At 36.8% G+C, this 23,627-nt stretch overlaps 1 protein-coding gene across 4 annotated transcripts in view; it reads left to right on the top strand.

Moving 5' to 3' along the window:
- Window positions 1–23,627, top strand: part of OTOG (otogelin) — a 170,355-nt gene that overhangs the window by 79,493 nt on the left and 67,235 nt on the right. For all 4 annotated transcript variants that reach the window (XR_012159331.2, XM_073347364.2, XM_073347366.2 and 1 more), the window contains 9 exons: window positions 2,894–3,001; window positions 4,614–4,752; window positions 9,068–9,202; window positions 12,104–12,250; window positions 12,524–12,643; window positions 13,571–13,687; window positions 15,160–15,316; window positions 16,736–16,762; window positions 21,779–21,946. Coding sequence is in view for 3 of the 4 variants with exons in the window: in XM_073347364.2 (XP_073203465.1) it covers window positions 2,894–3,001; window positions 4,614–4,752; window positions 9,068–9,202; window positions 12,104–12,250; window positions 12,524–12,643; window positions 13,571–13,687; window positions 15,160–15,316; window positions 16,736–16,762; window positions 21,779–21,946 (1,118 nt within the window). In the remaining variant the exon portion in view is untranslated. The remainder of the gene's footprint in view (window positions 1–2,893; window positions 3,002–4,613; window positions 4,753–9,067; window positions 9,203–12,103; window positions 12,251–12,523; window positions 12,644–13,570; window positions 13,688–15,159; window positions 15,317–16,735; window positions 16,763–21,778; window positions 21,947–23,627) is intronic.

Genomic DNA, 23,627 nt, shown 5'->3' with positions numbered 1-23,627 from the left:
GCCTGACACTTGGCAGCCCTGTCAACCAATTATAAAAAGTTGACTATTCAAGAGTTCTAAAGTGCCCTGACAATTAATTAATGTTACAATAGCATAATTCCGCAAGCAGGAACATTCTCCGGGAACAAATTAACTCCACTAGGCCAGCAAGTGAATCCTCTACAATGGGGCCACTAGGTCCTACAGTAATGCTAATAATAAGCACAGGGTACATCAGTTTTGTTGTACCTCTTTTTCCCCTGTCAGCTAGTAGGGATGTTGTTCATGGCATTGGTGTACACTCACAATAGCTGGTATTTGCAGTTTCCCTCCTTCCTGATACCCTTGCATCATGAGTGGATCATTGCAGGCAAAATCTGAGGAGTTTGCAGAGGGGGTGAGAGAAACCCCAGAGGCAGGTTTGTGGGTGGGGCCAGGGTATTTCACTGGCCATATGACTTTGCATAAAGGAGGGAAGCGAGTGCACCATGCACTGAGCCTACAGAAGGCCAACACTGCAGTAGTGACCATGGAGTGACTCTTTTGCTGGTGCAGCCTGTGGAGATGATTCTTTACTTCTCAAGCTCAGGTACTTGAGCTTGGCAAAAGTGAGAAGCATTTATCCCTTAGGCTTTTGTTCACTCAAAAATGCCATTTTTGCTTCTAATAATTCTCCCCTCCACCCCCATGGACATTATTTAAATGAACGCAGGAGCCTAGTAGGGTGGCAGTGAATTTGATTCAGTACAAGTTGAGTTTGTAGGAAGCTATACCCTTAGCACTGATCTTTAGGTTGCACATAAATAGGTGTTAGAAATAATGCCTGATACTTCAGAAGAAAAGGGAGAGTTCTGGGCATCTCTAGATAGCATATTGTTATGAATTCTTAGATTGTTGAAATCAACCTAGTTCTTTGGCTTTACAAGAGAGAGAGCTGTTATCACTTATTTTATCCAGTGTAATATTACAGAGATGGAACTTGCATTTGGTCTTAGCTTGTCAATGTGATTCTCTTTGTCTCTGAATGTGGCCTATTCAGTTTGTAGCTTAAACCAGTGGGAATTTTGGTCTTGTAGTTAAACTGTCCAATAAGCGACAGAAAACTTGAAATGGGTATAACTTACAAAGGACATTTCAAATGCTCTAAAGAAAATTACAGTCTTTCAGTTTAGTGATTTCTTGTTTTCCTGATGTTGTTACTGTGTTCCCAGTAAAAGAGCCCCAGAGTGGAGAAGTTCTTGTTGTTTTTTGTTTTAAATCATACTGAATTGGGGTCTAGGTTATAGTCACAGAACTTGGTTTACAAAACGCTAATTCATCCAGTATACACAAAGAACAAGTGCTGCGATGAATGCATTTAATGCAATAATTTAATTTTTCCTCTGCGTTCCTGCAGAGAATAAAATGGTGGCACCAACCAGTTTGTCCAGGATATGACTGTCAATGATGAGCTGCTCCCCTGACTCAGATAATCTAGCACACATATATTACAATGGTGAGCAACAGATATGACTTTTCTGAGTAAATTGGACTAGTCTAATGGATTTTCTCAGGGAAATTCTCTGCATGCATGTAGCAGAGAAGAACTTTTATTCTTAAAAAGTACTTACTTTTCAAAGAAACCAACATCAGCCTGGCAGCAATACTTAAATGATTATTTCTTGCCCAAAGCCAGTAAATGTCTAAACTCTCCTTTAAAAAAAAAATTAAGATAATTTTAGATCTTATGGGGCCTTCAAGGGATCCCTCTCCCCTTTTCTATCCAATTAGCATGTTTTTCTCCACAATTTCTGCAAAGGAATAGGGGTTTGTACTAGTGGAACTCAGTGCAATCTGGAGTCATAAGGATTACAAGGAAGGGTCTACTTCCTACTATTGTATATAACTAAGGATTCATGTTTTTAAAAAAATTCTCATTTCTCATTCTATAAATCTTTTTCACTGGTGGCAACTGAAACTTCTGAAATCCATTAATGTGTCTTTGGGACCTTTTTGAATTCCCATCACCAATGGTACATCAAATTGTACAAGAAAAAAATTTACACATAACTTATGTTTGATTCATTGGAGAATTGTTACTCTGTTCTAATAGTTCATTTATCATTTACTGTGTATTTTCCCAGTATTTGTGTAAATTTAAATAATTCCATGTATTAAGTCCATCTTTACTGTTTCCATTTATTTATCCCTGGTATGTTGGTTTCAGGGTTTTATTTTAAATTTTGTATTTGTTGCTATATTTTGTGTTGGTGAACAAGAATTCTCCCTTTCTTCCTTTGTTGTTAGAATCCCCAGACATTTTCCCGTACGCTTCTTGAAGTTCCAATTTTTTATCTATTCCATCAGTTACTACCTTTATAATCATGAGTAAGAAACGTAAGACCTGATTCTGTAAATATGCATGCATGTGATTAATTTTACTCTTGTGAGTAGTCCCTTTGAAGGCAATGGGGCCACTCACAGTGCAGAAGGTTAAGCACGTGTGAGGAGAAAATACTGGGTATCAAAGAGCTCTTTAATCTAGCAAAAAAAAGAAATAAGAACCAGGGGATCAAATTCAAGTTAGAAATAAGGGACAATTTTTTAATAGTGAGGGTTTTAACCATGGGAACAAACTGCCAAAGGAAGTGGTGGATTCCCCATCTCCTGATGTCTTCAAAACAAGACTGGATGCTTTTCTGGAAGATATGCTTTAGTCAAACACAAGTTACAAAGGTAAAAACTTGTATTAGGATCAAAAAATGTATTTTTGAGTTCCCAAAAGGATTTAAAATTCTGCTTCTGCTGCTGCTTTTTAAAGAAAAATGTTGTGGAGTTCATTACAAATTATTTAAAAGAGCAGTGAAAAGATTTATAAATGTATAGATCTGAAAAATATATTTGCATTTAATGCATACTTGATGTTTTCTGACAGCCTTGTTAAACATGGTGATGCATGCTTTGAGCCAGATGAATGCCCATGTTCATGGAAAGGAAAGGAGTACTTCCCAGGTGACAGAGTCATTTCTTCCTGTCATACCTGGTAAGCAGAAAGCTATCTGGTTGTTTAATCTCACGTTAGAACCTCCCTTATCTGATGATTAGTTATTTTTCTGTTTTGCTTTACTGTTCTTGATTATATTTTTCAAACCAGTTTCTAGCATTTCATCTCCAGTAATTTTATTTTTACATTTGTTTCAAATAAATGTTAAAAATAGAACTGTTTTTTAGAACTGGAACATTATCACAAGAGACTCCCAAGTGACTGAATAACAGCATATTATTTGGAAAAAGGGAGTCGCATTATAGGCAGGAGTTAGAAGAATCATAATCTTGACTATCAGTATCCCAAGGTATAAAATGCAAACACATAGGGCCAAATTGAGAGGTGAGGTAAATGGCAGGGTAAGTTGCACGTTGGTAAGACAGCCTAAATGGGTATATATTGGTATAAGTTACATGCCAAGGGGTCAGAAAGGGAGACTGTACTGCAACTAACAAGAATTGGAGCCTGCTTCCATTTGCACCCACTTCTGCCTTCCTGACAATTGCTTCTCCTGTTAAAACCATTCACTTCTACTCCTTCAGTTCATAATATATGAATCAGTATAATTCAATATGATTAGTCACCATATACAGTACTATCTATTGTATCAGATATTTCACAGGATTAATCCATCCCATAGTTTATTCATGAAATGAGACTTCCATTCATTTAATCAACAGGTATATCAGAGTTATTCATTTTCAAATTAAATATATTACATGTGGCATGGATACATATTAAGAAAAAGAAAATATATAACATACTATATTTAGTTTAACTGTTGTTGCTATGCTACAATTATATCAAGGGGCTGAGTCCTGAAGGTCTTTTTTTGGGAAAAATTTCCCAAAGTGCCCAAGTTCCATTTTCAAAAGAGACTTGGGGATTCTAGCTCCTAAGTCTCATTGAAAGCCTTCTAAATGCTTAAGTCAGCTTTGAAAATGGAATTTAGGTTCTAAGGCTCACATAATTAAATATACTTAGGTGCCTATCTTTAGTTAGGCATCTTTGAGGATGTGGGCCTAAATCGCTTAGGCAAATCTCAATTTTTTCTATCATGCAAAACTCCCTTAAATTAAGGATGGAGTAAGGACTGCTGGAACTGGACTGACTACAAATGTGTCACTAGCTGATTCCAAGATTCAGGCTCTGTTCAAACAACTATATTGTATACAAGCTATTCCTTGTTACATGTATTTGATTTTTTGTTGATGTGAACTACTATGTAACATATTAAATTGATAGTGAGGCCATTTTCTTTTTACTGGTTCAATATAAGAAATGCCAGTGTCTGATACATTATGGAACCTACAGATTCAACGTACAGTTCAGTGGAAACACTGTACAGTTCAAACTGTATCAATTCAACATGTAATTTTTTTTTCAGGGTGGGTTTTATTGATATCATTACTATATAACATTACTATATAACATTTCAGTCTGCAATCTATCCGCACTCCTAACACTCCTAACACTTTTTAGAACTATATTTTTACTGGTTTTGCTTTTTTATTAATATTTCTAATCTTTGAAAAATGATCAGTAAAATAACTGCGATTATTTGTCAGTTTCTACACTTGATATTACACTATTGATCATACTTTTTCAGTATCTGCCAGCATGGGTCATTTCAATGCATCTTCCATCCCTGCCCATCAATGTGTACTGCATATGGGGATCGGCATTACAGGACATTTGATGGACTCACATTTGACTTCATTGGAGATTGTAAGGTTCATCTAATTAAGGTGAATTTTTTTTAAAGTCTCCCCAAATCCAGATAAAAAATTAAATAGGGGAAATATCTGCAACTTGCAAGTCTTGTAAAGATTTTTTTGCTACTTTTTCAAAAATCTTCACTTTATTTAATATCACATTATTGTTTCATTTGTATGATTAACATTATAGCGTATAACACATAAAAATTATTTGCATTAATGTTGAACAAAACATACCAGCAGGAAAAAGACAAAATGTACACATCTATGGAAACAAATGAAAGCAGATGGGGCCTGAGGATCTCCAAGTTTCTGTGATATGCATTCAGCTTCCATTCCAACTCTTGCTTAACTGTACATTATGTTGATGTTTCACCTGTCACTTTATGAACTTTGTTGCTGCTAAAACTTTGGACCATGAATTAGTTAGAATGGTTTGAGGTTCACCCACGCCAGTAAGGGGTTCAGTCAACATCTGTCTTATAATCCTGGGTATCTTGTGGCTTTACAGCTTTGGTAAACTCTTACCCCAACAGCCTACCAACAACCCACGAGCCTCAACCTGGCTTTGCCCAACTTGGTTACTTCTTGAAGACTGACCTTAGTACCCTTCTAGCCCTGAATTTGCCCCAAAATCATCCTACTGCAGGGACCAGTCCTTCTCACTAGAACCTCACAGAAAATGTATTAGTGTAACATTCCAACTTGTCAGCTTACTAGAAGGACATGCTTTACTGAATTTATGCAGCATCATTGATTTATAATTAAGTCAAATGAGTTTGTTCACAAAGGAGCATGGCTTAAGTGATACCAAGTAAAAGAGATAAAGGTAGAGACACAAGCACATAAAAGTGTTTACAAGCACATAAAAGTGAAAAACACACATCTAAAAGTCTAAAACATAATCTAGCAAGATCCGGTCTTTGTTCAAAATGATTTCTCTCACCCACAGCCTCCCTTCCAGTTCTGCACTGGCTGACCTGGCCAGGACCCATCACAGAGATCAAATTGCTTGGTTCCTTTGTTTCCTTACAGTGAAGGATAAAGATGGAGTCTCTCTCTGTCCCTTATATTACCAAAGGAATTGTCTTTGCCTTACAAGTCAGGAAAGCCTCCTGGGGATTCAGTCTCCTGTGTCTCTCTGGGGTGCAGGAGCCATGTTAATTCTCTGTCTCTTGAGTTCAGACTCTAGATAACTCCTGCTGGTTTAGCTTGATGGCTTTGTTTACTGCTAATATGTAAATTGAGGTAAACCCATATTCCTTTGTGTATGACAGATATTGACCTGAATTTGATGGGTTAGTTGCTATGGCTCGCCACTGATTGCATTCGACCAGGAGATTTATAGGTTCTTATCCAATTCAAACTACAGAGTTCAAGAACTCAGAGAGTTCTATATCAGGAGAGGACTCTCAGGGTGCTTGGCAAGAACACGTACACTGAGGACAATACCAAATTGATAAAACCTTTATTGGAATTAACATAAAAATCAGAAATGCAATGAAACTTATAACTGCAAAACAGTAAAAGAATTCCCAAACTCCTGGTGGTACCATTTCTATTATAAGTACCTTGACCTAACATACTCACCCCCTTCTTTGAGGGCCCGGTAATAGGAAGTGAAGGACCAGCTTCACTCCTGGCATGCCCGATTATGTGATGGTGCTGACTTCCCCAATGGTTAGGGAATGTTGAGTAGTTATACTATATTGCACAAACTGAGCTGATAGTGTGATAGAAGATAGTCTCTAGAGTATAAGAGAACTGGAAAAAGCACTCAAAGAAACCAAAGCTTCAGGAGGTAGAAGAGCCTAGAACTTAGAAGAGCCTAGAAGATCCCTCTTACAAGGTATTTTATAGGATCCTGACCTATGAAATTCAGGCCCAACCTACTATACCCAAATCTTATTTACATACACTGAGAAATTTATGGGTACCCTTCTCCTTTTGCAGTGGTTCACAAACTGGGGTTTGTAAACCCCTGGGGGTTTGTGAAATGTTACAGGGGTTCTCGGGAAAAAATTCCCTAATGGTGGCCAGAGCTCTCCCTAGGGACGCCGGGCAGCACAGGGCCAGCAGCCCAGAGCCCCTGGACTTCCAAGGGCTAAGCAGATCAAAGCGAGCATATCTATCACAGTGAGGAGATTTAAACTTCAAGACTCCTTATAAGAAATGGAAAGGGAGGTGGATATTTTGCTGTTTTTAAATTAAATAGGCAGCTAGTATTGTTTTTAAATTATTATGAAGAACAAGTTTAAGCTTTATTGTAACATGCGTTGTTTGCCTGGACTGCTCAAGACCTGAATGCTTGTATAGGAGGAACTCTTTGAATTGGCTTCTTAAATACCTTCATGCTGTTTCGCATCTGACATTCCTTGATGAAACATAGGATCCTTGTCTTATAACAGGCTTATTCAAAGTGATACATGCTACAAAAGTGAGATCTTGGAAGCGTGTTGCCGTTTTCATAATGTAATATAAATACTATAATGATAAATTATAATTTATAATAAATAGTGTGTAATAAGCATGTCATAAAAACAAATGTTATATTTCCAAGATCACTGCTTTTATAATGTATACTCAGGTAAAGGAGAAAATCCCTGGAAATATTCATTTTTAGGAGCGGGTTCGTGAGACTTGACATTTTAGTGAAAGGGGTTCACAGGTTGTTAAAGTGTGGGGACCACTGTCTTATAGGTTAGTGGATTATGACACTTACTTTCTAAATATATTAATAAGGATTATCTCACTCCAAAACTGCCAACCTAGGCTCTCTTGATGACCTCCAAGTTGTGGTGTACCCTGCGGTTACCAACCAGTTGTAGATGCCAAATAAACCTGGGATGTGATGTGGATAGTTCCTCCCTTTGGTTCTCCAAAGTTCAGGGACCATTCTCATCTGTGCCAAAGGTTGCCAGCTTTTATGCTGACATATTCATAACTGATTATACTTTTTGCTATATAGCAGATCTTACTGGAACTTACAGGCTGGTAAGCTTCTTAAATTGCATCATTTCAGCAAAACTTATTATTAGGAAACACATGCCTCAACACATCCTAAATTCCAAGGAATTAATACTGATAAAGTATAAGAATAAAATGGATTAATTTCAGAAAAAGAAACATATTAATTGATACTGCTGGCTGGATTAGTAGGATATAATAGCTAGCAAAATAACCCTATGGGGTAAACAGACCTGTTTATTACCTTTACCTAGCCTAGGCTGCCTTTGTCTTAAACATGTTCTTGTAACATCATACAGAGGGAACTAATAACTTCACATATAAGGTTAACACATGCATTTTACAGTTATATTAATAACCAACATGTTATTAGCTTTCATATGATACATCACAAGGCATATTTTGTACAAATATTATTGCAGTCGTGTGTAGGGTGTGAATACAGGAATGCCTAGGGTGAAATATACTTATAGCACATTGAGGTTTGTCAAGGTTCCTTCTCCACTCTGAATTCTAGGGAACAGATGTGGGGTCCTGCATGAAAACCCCCTAAGCTTATTTTAACCAGCTTAGGTTGAAAGTTCCCCAAGGTACAAACTATTGCCCCTAGACTTTATTGCTGTCACCACCAAGCCTCTAACAAATATATAACCGGGAAAGAGCCCGCTTGGAAACGTCTTTCCCCGCAAAATCCTCCCAAACCGTACACCCCCTTTCCTGGGGAAGGCTTGATAAAAATCCTCACCAGTTTGCATAGGTGAACACAGACCCAAACCCTTGGCTCTTAAGAACAATGAAAAAGCAATCAGGTTCTTAAAAGAAGAATTTTAATTGAAGAAAAAAAGTAAAAGAATCACCTCTGTAAAATCAGGATGGTAAATACCTTACAGGATAATCAGATTCAAAACATGGAGAATCCCTCTAGGCAAAACTTTAAGTTACAAAAAGATACAAAAACAGGAATATACATTCCTTTCAGCACAGCTTATTTTCTCAGTCATTTAAACAAAACAGAATCTAACGCATATCTAGCTAGATTACTTACTAAGTTCTAAGACTCCATTCCTTTTCTGTTCCCAGCAAAAGCATCACACAGACAGAAAGAACCTTTGTTTCTCCCCCTGACTCCAGCTTTGAAAGTATCTTGTCTCCTCATTGGTCATTTTGGTCAGGTGCCAGCGAGGTTATCCTAGCTTCTTAACCCTTTACAGGTGAAAGGGTTTTTCCTCTGGCCAGGAGGGATTTAAAGGTGTTTACCCTTCCCTTTATATTTATGACAAGGTTACTGCTACAGAAAAGAAAAAAATAATCATGCATAACTATAGCAGTGTGTTATTGATTCAGTTTATATATTTTGTATTGTTGTTTTTTCCTGCAGAGCACTTCAATTACTAGTTTTTCAGTCATTACAGAAAATGTAAACTGCTTTAATACTGGAATAATTTGCAGAAAGTATATTTCCATTAATGTTGGAAAATCTTTTATAACATTTGATGATGACACCGGAAATCCAGTAAGTTTCACTTTTTAGCTCCGCAAAAAGGGAAAATGTATATTTGGGACTGGATGGTCTTGTTTATATACAAATACTTAAAAACTACACTAATTAACCTGCAAGTGCTTGAATCTATTATACAGTAAATGCTGATTGCATTTGGCTAGTCCCTTGGAATCAATGGGTGAAATCTAGGGCCTGTGTTATGCAGAAGGTCAGACTGATAACCATAATGCTTGTTTCTGACCTAAAATCTATGGGTGGAATCCTGGCCCCGTTTAAGTCAATGGAAGTTTTGCCATTAACTTCGCTGATCAGGACACGCAAATGCATGAGGACAGACACAGGGATGGGCTTTAAGAAGCAGGTTGCAACATTATTCAACTAAGTGCTTCTTTTTGGTGTTAATCTATCCCATCTTCCCATAATAGGCATTTAGGTGGATCCACTGTGGGATTTATAGGGCTCCTATCATAAAGCCTATAACTGTCTACCCCTATGATTCAGCTTGCTCTGCTGAATCCTCTTACACTTCCCCTACAAAGGAGACTAAAGGTACCAAAGAAGAACCTTTTTCTATGAAGACTCCAGGTCTCCCCTTTTCCCTTAGGCCTGAGGCCCACCAGCAAAATCCCAGATCTCTTATTTCTGGGCACTGGCCCTTTTTGTCCATACTGGATGCCAGCTGCAATTTATGATGTACTAAACATTTATACAATTTCCAATATTAAATTTCTAAATCCTATGTCAATCCTTTCCGATCCATGGTGCTATGAGGAAGGTGAAAAAAACCACCAACTGTTAGGGGGCTTATTCCTTCACCCACTCACTTCCCTGGTCCTTCTCGCATGAACAGAGAGCAACAATACTCGAAGTCCAAAGGTGCAAACAATTCAATGTTTATTGGGGTGAACTTCCAACAAGCATGATTCCAGTTTCCTTCCTTAGTATCCTCCTTCCCAGCTCTGACACCACAGAGCCTTACACCTGTGTCCCTGTTCCCATTCCTACCCTTAGCAAAACATGATTCCAATTTCCTTACTCCCATTCCCTGTTCCCATTTCCCCCTTTAGCAAAACATGATTCCAATTTTCTTACCCCCATTCCCTGTTCCCATCTCCCCCTTTAGCAAAACATGATTCCAATTTTCTTACCCCCATTCCCTGTTCCCATCTCACACACCCACATGCCCACCCCCACCCACACCCACTCACTTCCTCATTGACTACAGATTATATAGTAAAACTTGAGTTCTGCTTAGCTATACCTTAACCAATCATTTTCCTGAAATTTAACTAACCAATCCTAACATATTGTAATATGATTATGTAACCAATTATATCCTACCACCTTAATTAGTTTACACCCAGCAAAATTAATTATACAGCAGACAGGAACAATCACAGAACCAGACAGAGATTATACAGACAAACAATAGCAAAGTGGGAACTATAATGACAAAACAATACAGAAGTGAGGATTTCACATCCCAGCTATTGATAAGTGAGTTCTTGCCAGACAGGATGCTATCAAACTAAGTTTCCTTTTACATTTTCTAGGCACTTCCCTTTCTCTGGAGGTGATAGGAATTATCAAGACAGGATTGTATTCCTAACAGCCGAATAGCACTTTATTTCAGTGTGACTAGTTTGGAATGTGAGGATGTGACCGTTCGCTTCCCAGCTTATGGCTGCCTCTGCTGCTTAGCCAAAGGCCTGAGCCTAAGCACAGGGCCACAAACTGTCACAGTAAGAGAAGGCCCTTACACCGGCAGACAGTGATTTCTTTCTTTTATACCTCTAGAACTAGCCAAGCGATAAGAATACACCTAAATTCTTAGAGTATAGGCCTTTACAGACAGGCCTGAATATCTATATCCTAACACCAACTTCAGACAATTTGGACCCAATGGGAAAAATTCCTTCCTGACCCCTAAAACAGAAAGTCAGTTGGACCCACAGTATTCTAAAAAACATTGTTCCTGTACTATATAACTATGGGGAGGGGAGGGTGGCTTCAGCTAAAGTGGGGCAAGGAGATTGAGAGGTCCAGGCAATGGTTTCAGTTAATGATTGTGCGGAGCAAGAAACCAGTTGAAGCCCATTTCTCTCTGGCCAGCCAACAGGCAACATAACACCCAGGGAAAGGAGAGGCCTACCTCTGCATACTCTTCTCCTTTAATTCTAAAGCCGTCTGGCACCTTGTGGATCCAGTCAAGTCTCCCATCCATTAAAGTGGCAATTCATCCTATAAATCTAGATTTCAGAATACTCCATAAAATATGTGCCAGTTTCTCCTGTGCTCCACCATTTGGGCTGATTTTTCACTACTATAGGTCAGATTCTGCTATCTTTATACAGAATGTTATTGCTAATATAATTAATATAATTAATTTTTACAAGTTTTACTCAGTGTGAGAAAGGAAGGCAGACTATGTCCCTATATAGTTCAAGAAAGCACTCAAATATATGATTACATTAATCTTTATTCAGGAAAGCACTTAAGCACATGCTTAAGTCTTGTTGAATTCAATGGAAATTCAATCACTTTTGAAAATCTCATCCTATGGAACAGCTGAGTTTAATTTTGCAGCTCTTGGGCACCTTTCAGCATTTTTAGTATCCTACCCACTCATACTCTCATTGACCCTGAAAATGTGAAAAATCATAGATGTTTGTTTAAAAAAATCTCAAACACTCAAAAAAACCCATATAAATCAGGTAATCCACAAAAAATCCAGCATTAATCATGGTAAAAATCCTCTCTACATTTATTCCTCTGTGATAATCACTCAGTATTGGGACAAATTTTTAAATCATCCCCATCGTTCATTTTATTGATGTCATTTGTTTCCTGACAAGCAGACACCCTTTAAAGACTTTACTTATATTATGTGATGGCTTATTTTGTTTTGAACAGAATCCATCTAGTTACATAGACAAACTACAAAAAATACACTTATGGAAAGCTGGATTTTTCACACTTGTTCATTTTCCTAATGAAGACATCACCATTCTGTGGGATCAGAGAACAACTATTCACATACAGACTGGACCTCAGTGGCAGGTAAGCAGAGATCAACACTTTTAAAGTCATTTATACGGTACTGGAAGACTAACATAACTATCTGACCATGGTTCAGAGAATAGACTAGAAGATCTATCAAACACATCTGCCAACTCAAACAGTTCTATAGTAATTGAATTAATATGAAGTAACTGATCAAAATTTGGCAAAATTATAAGCAACTGAAAATGGGTGATTATAATGGGATATGACGGGCAACCTTAAAAATAGATAAAGCTAGTAGCACTGACTAATACATATAATTTTTTTTAGGGTGAACTGACTGGATTATGTGGAAATTTTGACTTGAAAACAATAAATGAAATGAGGACTCCAGAAAATTTTGAGTTAACAAACTCTCAAGAGTTTGGAAGTAGCTGGTCAGCTGTAGAGGTAAATAATAACAAGAATGGCTTTTCTAGTAAATCCTTGTTGTGTAACGCTTTACAGCTCATCAGCCTCAGAACCAGTAATTCCTTTCCTGGAATCCCAGCTCAGTTGCAAACAGTATTTACAATATCTACTGACCTTGTTATAATAATTAATTAAAGTGAAGTGGGAAAAAAAGGACAGGAAGTTTTTTCTTCCTAAAACACTAATACATGGAGGATTGATGTGCAGTATTCTGTTTTATGTTTGTTCTAAATCTACTGCAGTTTTTCATTAAATTTAGTACTTCGCTCAAAGAGTAATAGAAACATTTAGAGAAACAACTCTCTGAAATATTCCCATCTTTTGCACTATAGAAAGGCTGTATTTAAAAACTTGTGTATTTTTAAGTATTTTATATGCAGTATCTATATAAATATTTATTTTAAATGAATTAATGTTGAATATTTTGTTTACCAGAAGGAAACCATGCATTACCAAATACATATGCACTTCTGAGATTGCTATTCAAAAGTCCAATTGAAACTTTTTAAAATAAAACATTAAATAATGAAAAAACTCAAGGCTTGCTTATATGAGTAATCTTTATTATTCATACAAGCAGGACTACTTGTGTGAGTAAGGCTTGGACCCCAACAAAGTCAATGTGTACAACTGTTGCTTTGTTTTTCCTTTTCCTTCAGAACAAGTGAAACATTTTTCCACACTGGGCTGTTCCTTCTTCACAGATTTACCTTCCTCTATTGAATAATAAGGCTTAGGCTGTCTTGACTACTACGAGTGCCTTAGAAACGATGCATTTGATCTGTGCTCACATGACTTATTTGAAGCCTGATTTTTGTAAAAAAAGGTTCGGTTTTGAAAGTTCAGATAGCACAGTGGTTGTGAAACAAGTTTCTGGGGGGGTGACAATTTCGCTTTCTGGTTTAGTGTGTTGACAGCTCTGACATTCGAAATCCATGCAGTTTGAACCCACTTAGAGAGCCATTTGCCAAGAAGGAATGTGGGATACTGTTAAGTGAAATGTTTGAAGCTTGCCATCCAGTGGTGAGTAGTGATGACAAATAAAATTATGTGAAGTTCTGTGTATATGATTAAAAAGAAACCTTACATCACTTTAAATCCCAGTTCTATCTAACATGAAAGAGTGAGAGAGAAAATGTGAACAATATCTGTTCTGATTCCAATCCATTAGCACTTGCTCATTTACATATTTCATAATGATCACATGCTCTCAGCTGATCTCCAGTTCATCTAGACACATTTAACTAATACTGTAGGGCCTGATTGTGCAACTCTTACATTAAGTAGTACCTTGCTTTAGTCCCATTAAAACTGATCAATAAAGGGAGCCAGATGGGGCCTCTAGGGGTCTTACCCTCTCCTCCATCCACCAGGTACATATGCATCCATACATCTACCTGCTGGATTATTTTATTTACATATATATATATATTAGATATAGAATAATAGTCACCTATTAGACATTTTCTGAACCTATTTAAATAAGTACAGTGCACTGCTGAGCCACATGAGCCCTGAAGAGTTGCCTCCTAGAATAAATTAAATACATCCCCTCACTCAGGCAGAAGCCAAAGAAAATAAATGAGCCATACAAATTGCCCTGAAAGTCAGCAGACTTGGGCTCTGGTGGAGCAATACACCCTGCCCCAAGATGTTCAAATCTAGGAATGGTTAGTGCCCTGGGCCATGCTTAAAGGCCTTCTGCTTATCTTAATTGTTTTAATGGCACACAGGGAGGAGGGTGGTCCCTTCATAGAAGATAGCTAAGACCCATATAGGAGTTATAATGTAATTTTAGCTGGTACAAATATAATGATGCAAATGTTGTAACATTCTCCATGTGGTTTGGTCCATTAAGCTTTTTGTTTTGCACTAGATTCTAAACATCCCACAAGTGTAGATCCATGTTGATAGCACTTTACAATATTTCAATGAGAAAACTTAGCACTGGTAATAATGGATTTTTCTTTTACATTTGGTTACACACAGCAAGATGTCATGACAATAAGAGAACAAAAAAATCACAGAAATATTTTTATGAAATTGTCTATATGGAGAACAGTTAATCACTAATTTCACCACGTTTGATCACTTATTAAATGATATGTGTCCAGTAGTTCTTAAAAAGCTTGCTAAATTTATTTATTTATGGTTAATTTGAGGAAATTAATATTTCTAATTTTTAGCTTATTAAAGTTTAAATTACAAGTAAACACTGTTACCCTATCCCATACTTCAAGTCAACATAAATATCATATTACTGCACTGATTCCTATGTATCACTTGATTAATTCAATTGTACCACTAAACAGTGTACAAGTTTCTCATGACTATGATGATACTTTGTGTTTTAGGCAGACACTTAAAATAACACCTATCATATTTTGAAGTCTCACTTGTTAAATTGTCAAAGTCTGATAGCTCTGTATTGAGATCACTTGTCAAAGTCTATGTGAATTATTTTATGTTATTACAATAACATTTATGTTCTTCAGGTGGACGTCACCTGGTTTTATTCAAACTGCTTGACAGACACATGTGGTTGTAACCAAGGAGGTGATTGTGAATGTTTCTGTACAAGTGTATCGGCGTATGCACATCAGTGCTGTCAGCATGGAGTCATAGTAGATTGGAGGTCCCCCAGAGTGTGTCGTAAGTTTTCTCAACCAAGTACTGGGCCCAGCACATTGCCAGTCTATACATTGGATCAAGTTCTGACAAAGCAACCAAAGTTTGAGTCACATGAGCACATCCCTTTTTAAAGTCAGAGCGATGGCAGCAGAGCTGTTGGTTGGGGTCTCTAGTTCCAAAATGGAAGTAGATGCAGCCCTCTGCTTGGTTTCTGTTCCCAATTTGGGCCATGGGATTTGCACTGTGTGAGAACTGCTGGTCACTTCTATGTTTGTGGGTGACACACCAACATTTTCTTCTTTTACCATTACCTTCTGGAGACCCAGCACAAGATATCCTATGTGATGTGGATGGATGGAGTCACTTGTGTAGAGTTTTCACTGCTCTCGACATGTGAAGTGTCTCCAAAATAGCTGATATGAAGCTAGCTGTACAGAATATAATCACAGCATAGTCCAAGTCCAAACTCAATTATTTTGGGTGCAAGAGATAAGAGGAGCTCCAAGGGTCAGATCTTAGAGTCCCCTGCAGGAGACAACAACTTTACATGCTTTAGAGCACTGTTCTGCACCTGCAATGTGGAGGTGGGGAAGGATTATAGAATGTTCTGAACAAGTGTAATTCAGGATTTAAAATATTGCTATATTATTGTTTGTTGTTACAAATACAGTTTTGACAAGAGGCTGCATTTTACAGCACCCATCACAAACACATAGTAAAAGATAGTCCTAGCTGCAAGGAGTTTATGGTCTAAGAATGCAAGACAGACAAAGGGTGGCAGAAAGGAAGTATTTGTACATTATGATTGAGAAGGGAGGCACAGAGAGATTACGTGAGTAGCCTAAGATGGACACACAGGGAGCCTGATAGAGTGGGGAAGCTATATCTTAGCTTCTGATATTGTAGATTTTACACAGATATTTTAATGTCATCAAGGAAAGATTAGGAGTACTTGTGGCACCTTAGAGACTAACAAATTTATTAGAGCATAAGCTTTCGTGAGCTACAGCTCACTTCATCAGATGCATCCGATGAAGTGAGCTGTAGCTCACGAAAGCTTATGCTCTAATAAATCTGTTAGTCTCTAAGGTGCCACAAGTACTCCTTTTCTTTTTATGGGTACAGACGAACACGGCTGCTACTCTGAAACCAAGGAAAGATTGTAAAGCTGAGACTTGACCACTAGAGGTCACAAACAGATAGCCTTATGTGTTTGCAGTGAATGTTGCGCTGAGTTTAGTGCATTTTTACTCAAATGTTATAATTAATGCTTTGCCAATTAATTAAATTTTGTGCAAAATCTAAGTTAGTTGGCATTTGGTTTTGAGCAGCTTTGATTTGTCCCTTCGTTAGTGGGTTAAAGGAAAACTTGTTTTTCTCTAAATTTCAAATCTGCAAAATGTCTGTAGCTAAGTATTTCTTTCCTTTATATTTTTTTAGCTTATGACTGTGAATATTTCAATAAAGGTAAGTCCTACAATAATGATGAAGAGTTGATAAGAAAGCAAGAAAACATTTTGTTATGGTGTATAATTATTATCATTTTGAATAAAAGGAGAAACCATTGGATCCATGTTCATGAAGAGAAATGGAAGTTGCAAACACTATATTGTTTTAATGTTCAGGTTACTTTATTTTAGGTTTGCTTTGCTGTTTCCAAGAGCTAGTAATCATGGAATTTACTTCATATTGAACATAGCCCTGCTTCACTAATATATAACTTATTTACAATTAATGTAAATGTTTGAAGATCATAAATAAATAACTGTTCATTAAGTAACTAATGGCATATTTTATCTAATAGAATTTGTGCCAGCCAATCACATTAGTATTATTGTTGACTATTTCTCTTATGTGGTTTAAAAAATGTAACCAGTGAAAACTATTGTATTGTGGAAATGAATCCAACTCCAAAGTGAGGGGTGTTCAGCTTCAAGATTTTGGTTTAGATCCATCTGTAGTTTATTAATAAAAGAACAGCTAGTCAAGGACTAGTTTACTACATTATAAAGTGATAATAGCTTTAATAGTAATGTGTTTTATAAAACACTGAAAGATATTATTGATAAAAGAAAATGTGATGGAAATACTGAGGTCATAATATCCTAGATGTACTTTAAGAATCAATTCTCTTTCCCAAGACAGATGATGCAGTCACCACCAAACCTGATGTACTATGTTAGAATCAGTCCACATTGTAAATAAATAAAAATAAAATTAACAAAAGTGATACATAATATCAGGGAAGAAGAGATAAAGGAGAATATATGGAAAATATACAGATAATCTACAGTTCATTTTGTCTATGCAATCCCCAGTTTTGAAACAGATTTGGTTAATTTGTTTCATACAGGAACACATTCCATATAATATGAGGTCCCTCAGTACTGTTTCATAATCTAAAAACAACAGATTTACATACATCTGAGCCTAGGAAATCTATTCTTTTACCAAAGGTGGAGCATAATCTGGAATAATTTTACTGTAGGTTTCCCAAAACGAGTTACCTCTAAAGATGCCTAAAAATTGAACTGGTATTTAGTACTTAGGACAATAGTACTCTCTAAAACAGATACCTGATTGCTAAATGATCTAGTCTCCCATTTGTTTTTCCCTGGGCAGCCTCAAGAGGTAGCTAACTTTCAAGAGATAGCCACAAACAAGCAACTAACTAACTAAGACAATCTGATCTGAACAATTTTCAGGATTCAGAGTACCTTGTAAATCTGCCTGTTGAACCTATGAAGATATTTGTTTCTTTATGGATAGGCTCCAGACACTGCATTGAGATCAAAATGGAGCCAGATCTCCAGAGGGAGATTGGATTGGGCCTCCAGTAGAAGAGGCTACTTGTGCCTCTCTACCCTCCTTGCTCACCAAAGGGCCAGAGAAAATCTGACTAAAGGATTTGCCTGGTGATAGGGATTTTTGAAAGTGTTTTCAAATTGAGCTGAATTGCTTAGACAAGTGTTATATAGTAGGTTTTTAACTGATACAGGAAAATGCAGTATTAAGGGATTATTGCCATTTTAAATTTCTTTCTTGTATTTTTTTTCACAAATGAAGTACCATATGACTGAGTGACTGCAAGTTTGAAAGTGTAATGTTCAAAATTAAAGGACTGGAAACACGCCTTACAGTGATTAAAGTCAAGGAGCTCAATTTGTTTAATTTGAGAAAGTGAAGGTTAAAGGGTAATTTGATCACAATTTATAAGTACCTAAATGGGGAATAGAAATTTATTAACGGCGTCTAGCAGACAAAGGTATAACAAGATCTAATGTCTGGAAGTTGGAGCTAGAGAAATTCAGACTGGAAATAGGGTACACATTTTTAACAGTGAGGGTAGTTAACTAGAGCTGGATGAAATTTTTGTCTGAAATTTTTTTCAGTGAAAAATGCAGATTCAGTCACTCTGAAGCATTCTGTAAATTCATATCAGTTTCATTGAATTGTTTCAGTTGAAAAAATCCTAAAACAAAAATTCCAAATATTTGACATGTTGTATTTTGACATTTTCAAGAGGAAATGCTGCGAATTTTTTGGTTCGAAATGACTTTGTTTCAAAATTACTTTTAATTGTATTAAAAATGAATCATAAATGTTTGAAAATAATCCAAATTGAAATAAAACATATAGATTTTGTTGAAATTAAATGTTTTGTTCAACCCCAAATTACTTTTTTTTTCTTTTTTACTTTCAATGTGCCAAAAATTTTGAAAAATGCGGTTTTTGATCTCACCTGATTTTTTTCTCCAATTTTTTGGAATTACTAGCAAACTAAAAAAATCTGTTATTGCTCAGATCTATAATTTAACCACTGGAACAATTTACTAAGGATTGTGGTGGATTCTCCATCACTGGAAATTTTTTTAATCAAGATTGGATGTCTTTCCAAAAGACATGCTATAGTTCAAACAGGAATTATTTTGGGGAAGCCCGATAGGCTGATTTACACAAGAGGCAAGACTTGATTATCACAATGGTTCCTTCTGGCTTTATAATCTATGAAAAATGATTCTAATGATCCTTGGATGTAGCAAAGTAAAATTAGATAATAAGGGGTACATTTTCAAATTGCGATGTTAGTTTTAACTGTTATTAAAAGCTGTGGGCAGATAATTACTGCAAGTTTGAGTATGCCTGTGTGTATATCTATATGCCGATATATCTACCACATTTGTATTAGTAATAGCCATGTGATAAATACCTTTATCAGATACCTTTCACCCCCTTCACCTGCTCTTTACCTACTAATCCATCTAATCAGGACTTGTTATAATAGGCCAAACAGCTGCCATTAAAAAAAAATCATCCTGCCACAAAAACATATCTTCCTTCTCCCCAAAAAGGTTAGCCTGGCCCAAGGCTCAAGAAGGCTAAGATCTAGTCCTGGGCCAGTGATGGGCTTTCTGTGCTTAACAATGTTCTAAACGTTGAACTGAGTATTTCACATCCCCCCAAAGCTGGAAACAGGTGCTTTTTATATTTCCAATTTATTAATGGGATTCAGTACATATTTCATGACTTGAAAGAGCCTGAGATATCAGACTTTAATTCATGATAATTATTAGTTATAGAAATGCCATTTCAGGACATTTTATGGCTTTTTCTGACCCCTGTACTTTGTATGCGGTATGCAGCGGAACTCAGAGACCTGGCTTTAAGGAAGAAGGATACAAAAATAGTCCTAGTTAATTTTTTTAAAAATAATTCTAAAAATATGTTTTTCTACAATATTATTGGTATAAGCAAAATAGGTGATGGTGTGACATATTAGGAAGTATGTATCAGCATGTGTTTGAGATGACAATGTAACTTGCCCTTCGGCTTTGTCACTTGTGAACAAGACACCCAATTTCAAATTCATGCTGATAATACTTTTATGCCACACTACTACACCACTATGTGTGCATGTATACAAAAAGATAACATTATACATGCACTCTTACTGTCCAAGAAGTTCATTTATACATGATGACCACTGTTAAATAGAGACGAGATCGGTGAGGTAATATCTTTTATTGGACCCATTGCTGTTCGTGAAAGAGACAAATTTTTGACATTACCAAGAGCTCTTCTTGAGCTCTGAGAAAGGTACTTGGAGTGAGTATTGTTAAACGAGGTATTTATCATGTGATTTCAATCATGCTGTGAGCTAGTGAGTGGTAGCGTCTTTATAATACAAATACATTAATCCTATAGCTGAAAATCGTCTAATAAATGTTCACTATATTTCAGCATAGGTATTTAGCATTTAAATATACATTTGCTATAAGATACTACCAAACATATACTAAATAAATCACATCAGTTGCAAAAAATGTTTGTATTATTTTGCATCTGTCAAATAGTTAATTTTCAAATGTAGAGGAAGTGGTGTGAATCTTTACAAAACCTCAGAACATATGTGTATGGATAATACACCCATTTCAAATTCAGGCTGATAGGACCCTTTTATACCACACCACTCCAGCATTGTGTGTATGAAGATATAGGTAATATAATTAGGGTTGGCAGAATTCCATTTTTATATTTTTTGTAATTTTGATGGATAATAATATTTATTTTTAAGCCTGTTTAGATTTTTATAAACCTTTAAATTTTCATAGCTGAGGGAAATCATGGTGTGGGGGGAGTCAGGCAATTATTCAGTAACAGCAGACATTGAGATTCAAAAGGTAAAGCTTTATAAATGGTTAAAACACAAACTGTCAAAACATGCAAAATAAATATCCTTAAATCAACAAATCATACCTATGTTTATTATTCATTTGTTAGTCCATTTGTAACAAATCTAGTCTAAATCATTAGATTTTGGCTGTAATAAGTTCTTAAGCAGCTTTTTTCTTAATTTGCCTATTTGTAAATTTTGATTATTAGTAGAAATATTTTTTCTGAGGTTTGTGTGTGTACAGTGAAATTGATGTTTACCGACATTTACTGATAGAAATCTAATCCTTCCAAGCCTAAATATAATATGTTTATTCTTATTATCCATATCTATCCATAGATTCTAATGCCTGAAGGGATCACTTAATTATCTAGTCTGGCCTCCTGCAAGATTATTGTCCACATGCAAATTTTGCAGTTGGGCACATAACCAGGAGCACAACTGAGGTGTCAGCTACATTTTATATTAGTTGAACCCAATTAAAAATGAAACCTAGAGGGATATATGGAGGTAGGGAGGAAAAGGGAAAGTTCTCACAAACCTTTCTGAAATGAAGTTGGAAATTTTTGTGCAGTCTAATTTCAGCTAATAGGTGGAAGTGTTTGTTTTTTGTTTTTGTTTTTTTGTGGGGTGGGGGTTGCTTCGTAAGGCACTGCCATTTCATTTTAGCACATGATGCCTGGAATAGTTTTCAGGTTGGAGTTGTTCTTGTTTAATTTGCTACTACATGATTGCCTAAGATAATATATGAGAGCTCAAGCATTTGTGACACTCAACATGAAAGTTAATTTTGGCTTCTCTCTCAACAGTTCTGGGAAAGGGTCCCTACAAACTGGTCAGCTACTTGGATGGAGAAGTTGCAATGGCAGCCAAACTGTTGGGTGGCTATGTTTTCCCAGTGAGAGCAGAAGATTTTGTTCCGGGAGATGCCATGAGCTTTATGCTGACTTCAGGATGGTATAAGCCCAAGGCACATGGTAAAGTCACTGGTTTCAGAGTAGCAGCCGTGTTAGTCTGTATCCGCAAAGAGAAAAGGAGGGCTTGTGGACTTAGAGACTAACAAATTTATTTGAGCATAAGCTTTCATGAGCTACAGCTCACTTCATCACTGTAACCTGAAAATAAACATAGATAAAGACAAAGACAGAGTGGGTAGTGAACACACATAGCAAATTCTCCCCTTGAATACAGTCCTGTGGCTGAGGACAGAATTGCCCACAGACCTTTCCTCTGCAGCTATCAGCTGATTCTAATTTTAACAATGTCCACCAAGCTCTGCACTCAGTGGGTTTTAATTGGATGATTCCAGCTTTATAAATAGATACTTTTAGTTTTCAAAACAACATTGTAACCCCCACATTCCTAATGTGCCCTATGGCAGGAGAGAGGGATGGGGAAGATTGGAAGGAGTGTTGCAATAACAGATGCTCCAGCCTATTCCTTGTTCTGTCACCTCTCATTTCCTGTGTCCTGGCATAGAGCCATTTTGAAGCAGAGCCATGCCTTTTACAGGGATTCACATCCCCTGGGTGGCCTCTTCAAATCTTGTCCACCTTTGCACACCAGAATTTCACCAGTTCAGCTGCCAGGGAGGCCCTCCACTTCTTCAGAGGAATATGCAGGGTTTGCTCTTATGTTTTCAGTACTTTATGATGCTGATGAAATACTGCAGGTATTTGCGCATCCAATTTCACTGCCACGGGAAAGTTTGTTATAATAAATGTTTTAATGATCCTTAACGCCAGATGCACCAGAAATGTCTGATCCTGCTGATCAGGTCCCCAGAGAGCCTGTAAGGCGTAGACTCTGCACCTCCTGCTTGCCATAGAGCAATGTGCTTCTCTAGCTTTTTGTGTGGGACCATAGAATGGGGTATTATGGGCTGGCTGAGGGAATTGCAGGGCTCTAACTAGTGAGTCTGCTCTCAGTGTAGAACTGGCCCAAAATTATATGTAGGAGAGTACAGAGGGACAGGGCTCTTATTTCTGCTCTTCGTCTGCAGCAGGAATCTCAGTTTTTCTGTACTAGTGCCCTGTATCCTGTCTTTGATTTGGGGAGAAAGGTTCTGTCTCCTTTTCCAGCCATGGACAGACCTCATCTACTCAGGCTTTACCCTGCCTACCAGGATTTGCAGACTCCATTATAACATTAAGAGGATGTCATTTAGTCATCTGTCCTTGGAGGAATCTACAAAATCTGTATGACAATTTCTTTGCATCATCAGCCCAATTATATTGGAATTTCCTTCATGATTATCCACAGCAGCCATATAGATATGTAATATGTAGTTTTATAAATTAGATAGTAAATTGTATCCCAGAAAAATGGGTAAATTTTGTTAGCTTCAGACCAGTGATAAAAGAAGACTGGGAGGTTTTGGTAATAAAGTAACTGTTGTATACAGAGCAGGTGATTCAAATTGCATTGCAAATGTACCTGCTATAGCCAGTAATAGAAAAAAAACTCTCTTCCATGCTATTCAATGTTTCAAATAAATAAATGTTGTCATACTTGGAAGATAAGTGGTGCTCCAGAAATATGGTACAGAACATAATAAAACATCTGTTTAATGGAGATTATTTGTCCTCTGTGCCCTCTTTTAAAAGAAATACTATCCAGTCCTCAGGGGATAGTTGATTTTACAGTTGTTCTATGGTT

The sequence above is a fragment of the Lepidochelys kempii genome, chromosome 6 (assembly GCF_965140285.1).
Source record: "Lepidochelys kempii isolate rLepKem1 chromosome 6, rLepKem1.hap1, whole genome shotgun sequence".
NCBI lineage: Eukaryota > Metazoa > Chordata > Testudines > Cheloniidae > Lepidochelys > Lepidochelys kempii.
The sequence above is the reverse complement of the archived record's forward strand: the minus strand, read 5'-3'. Positions and strand labels throughout refer to the sequence as shown.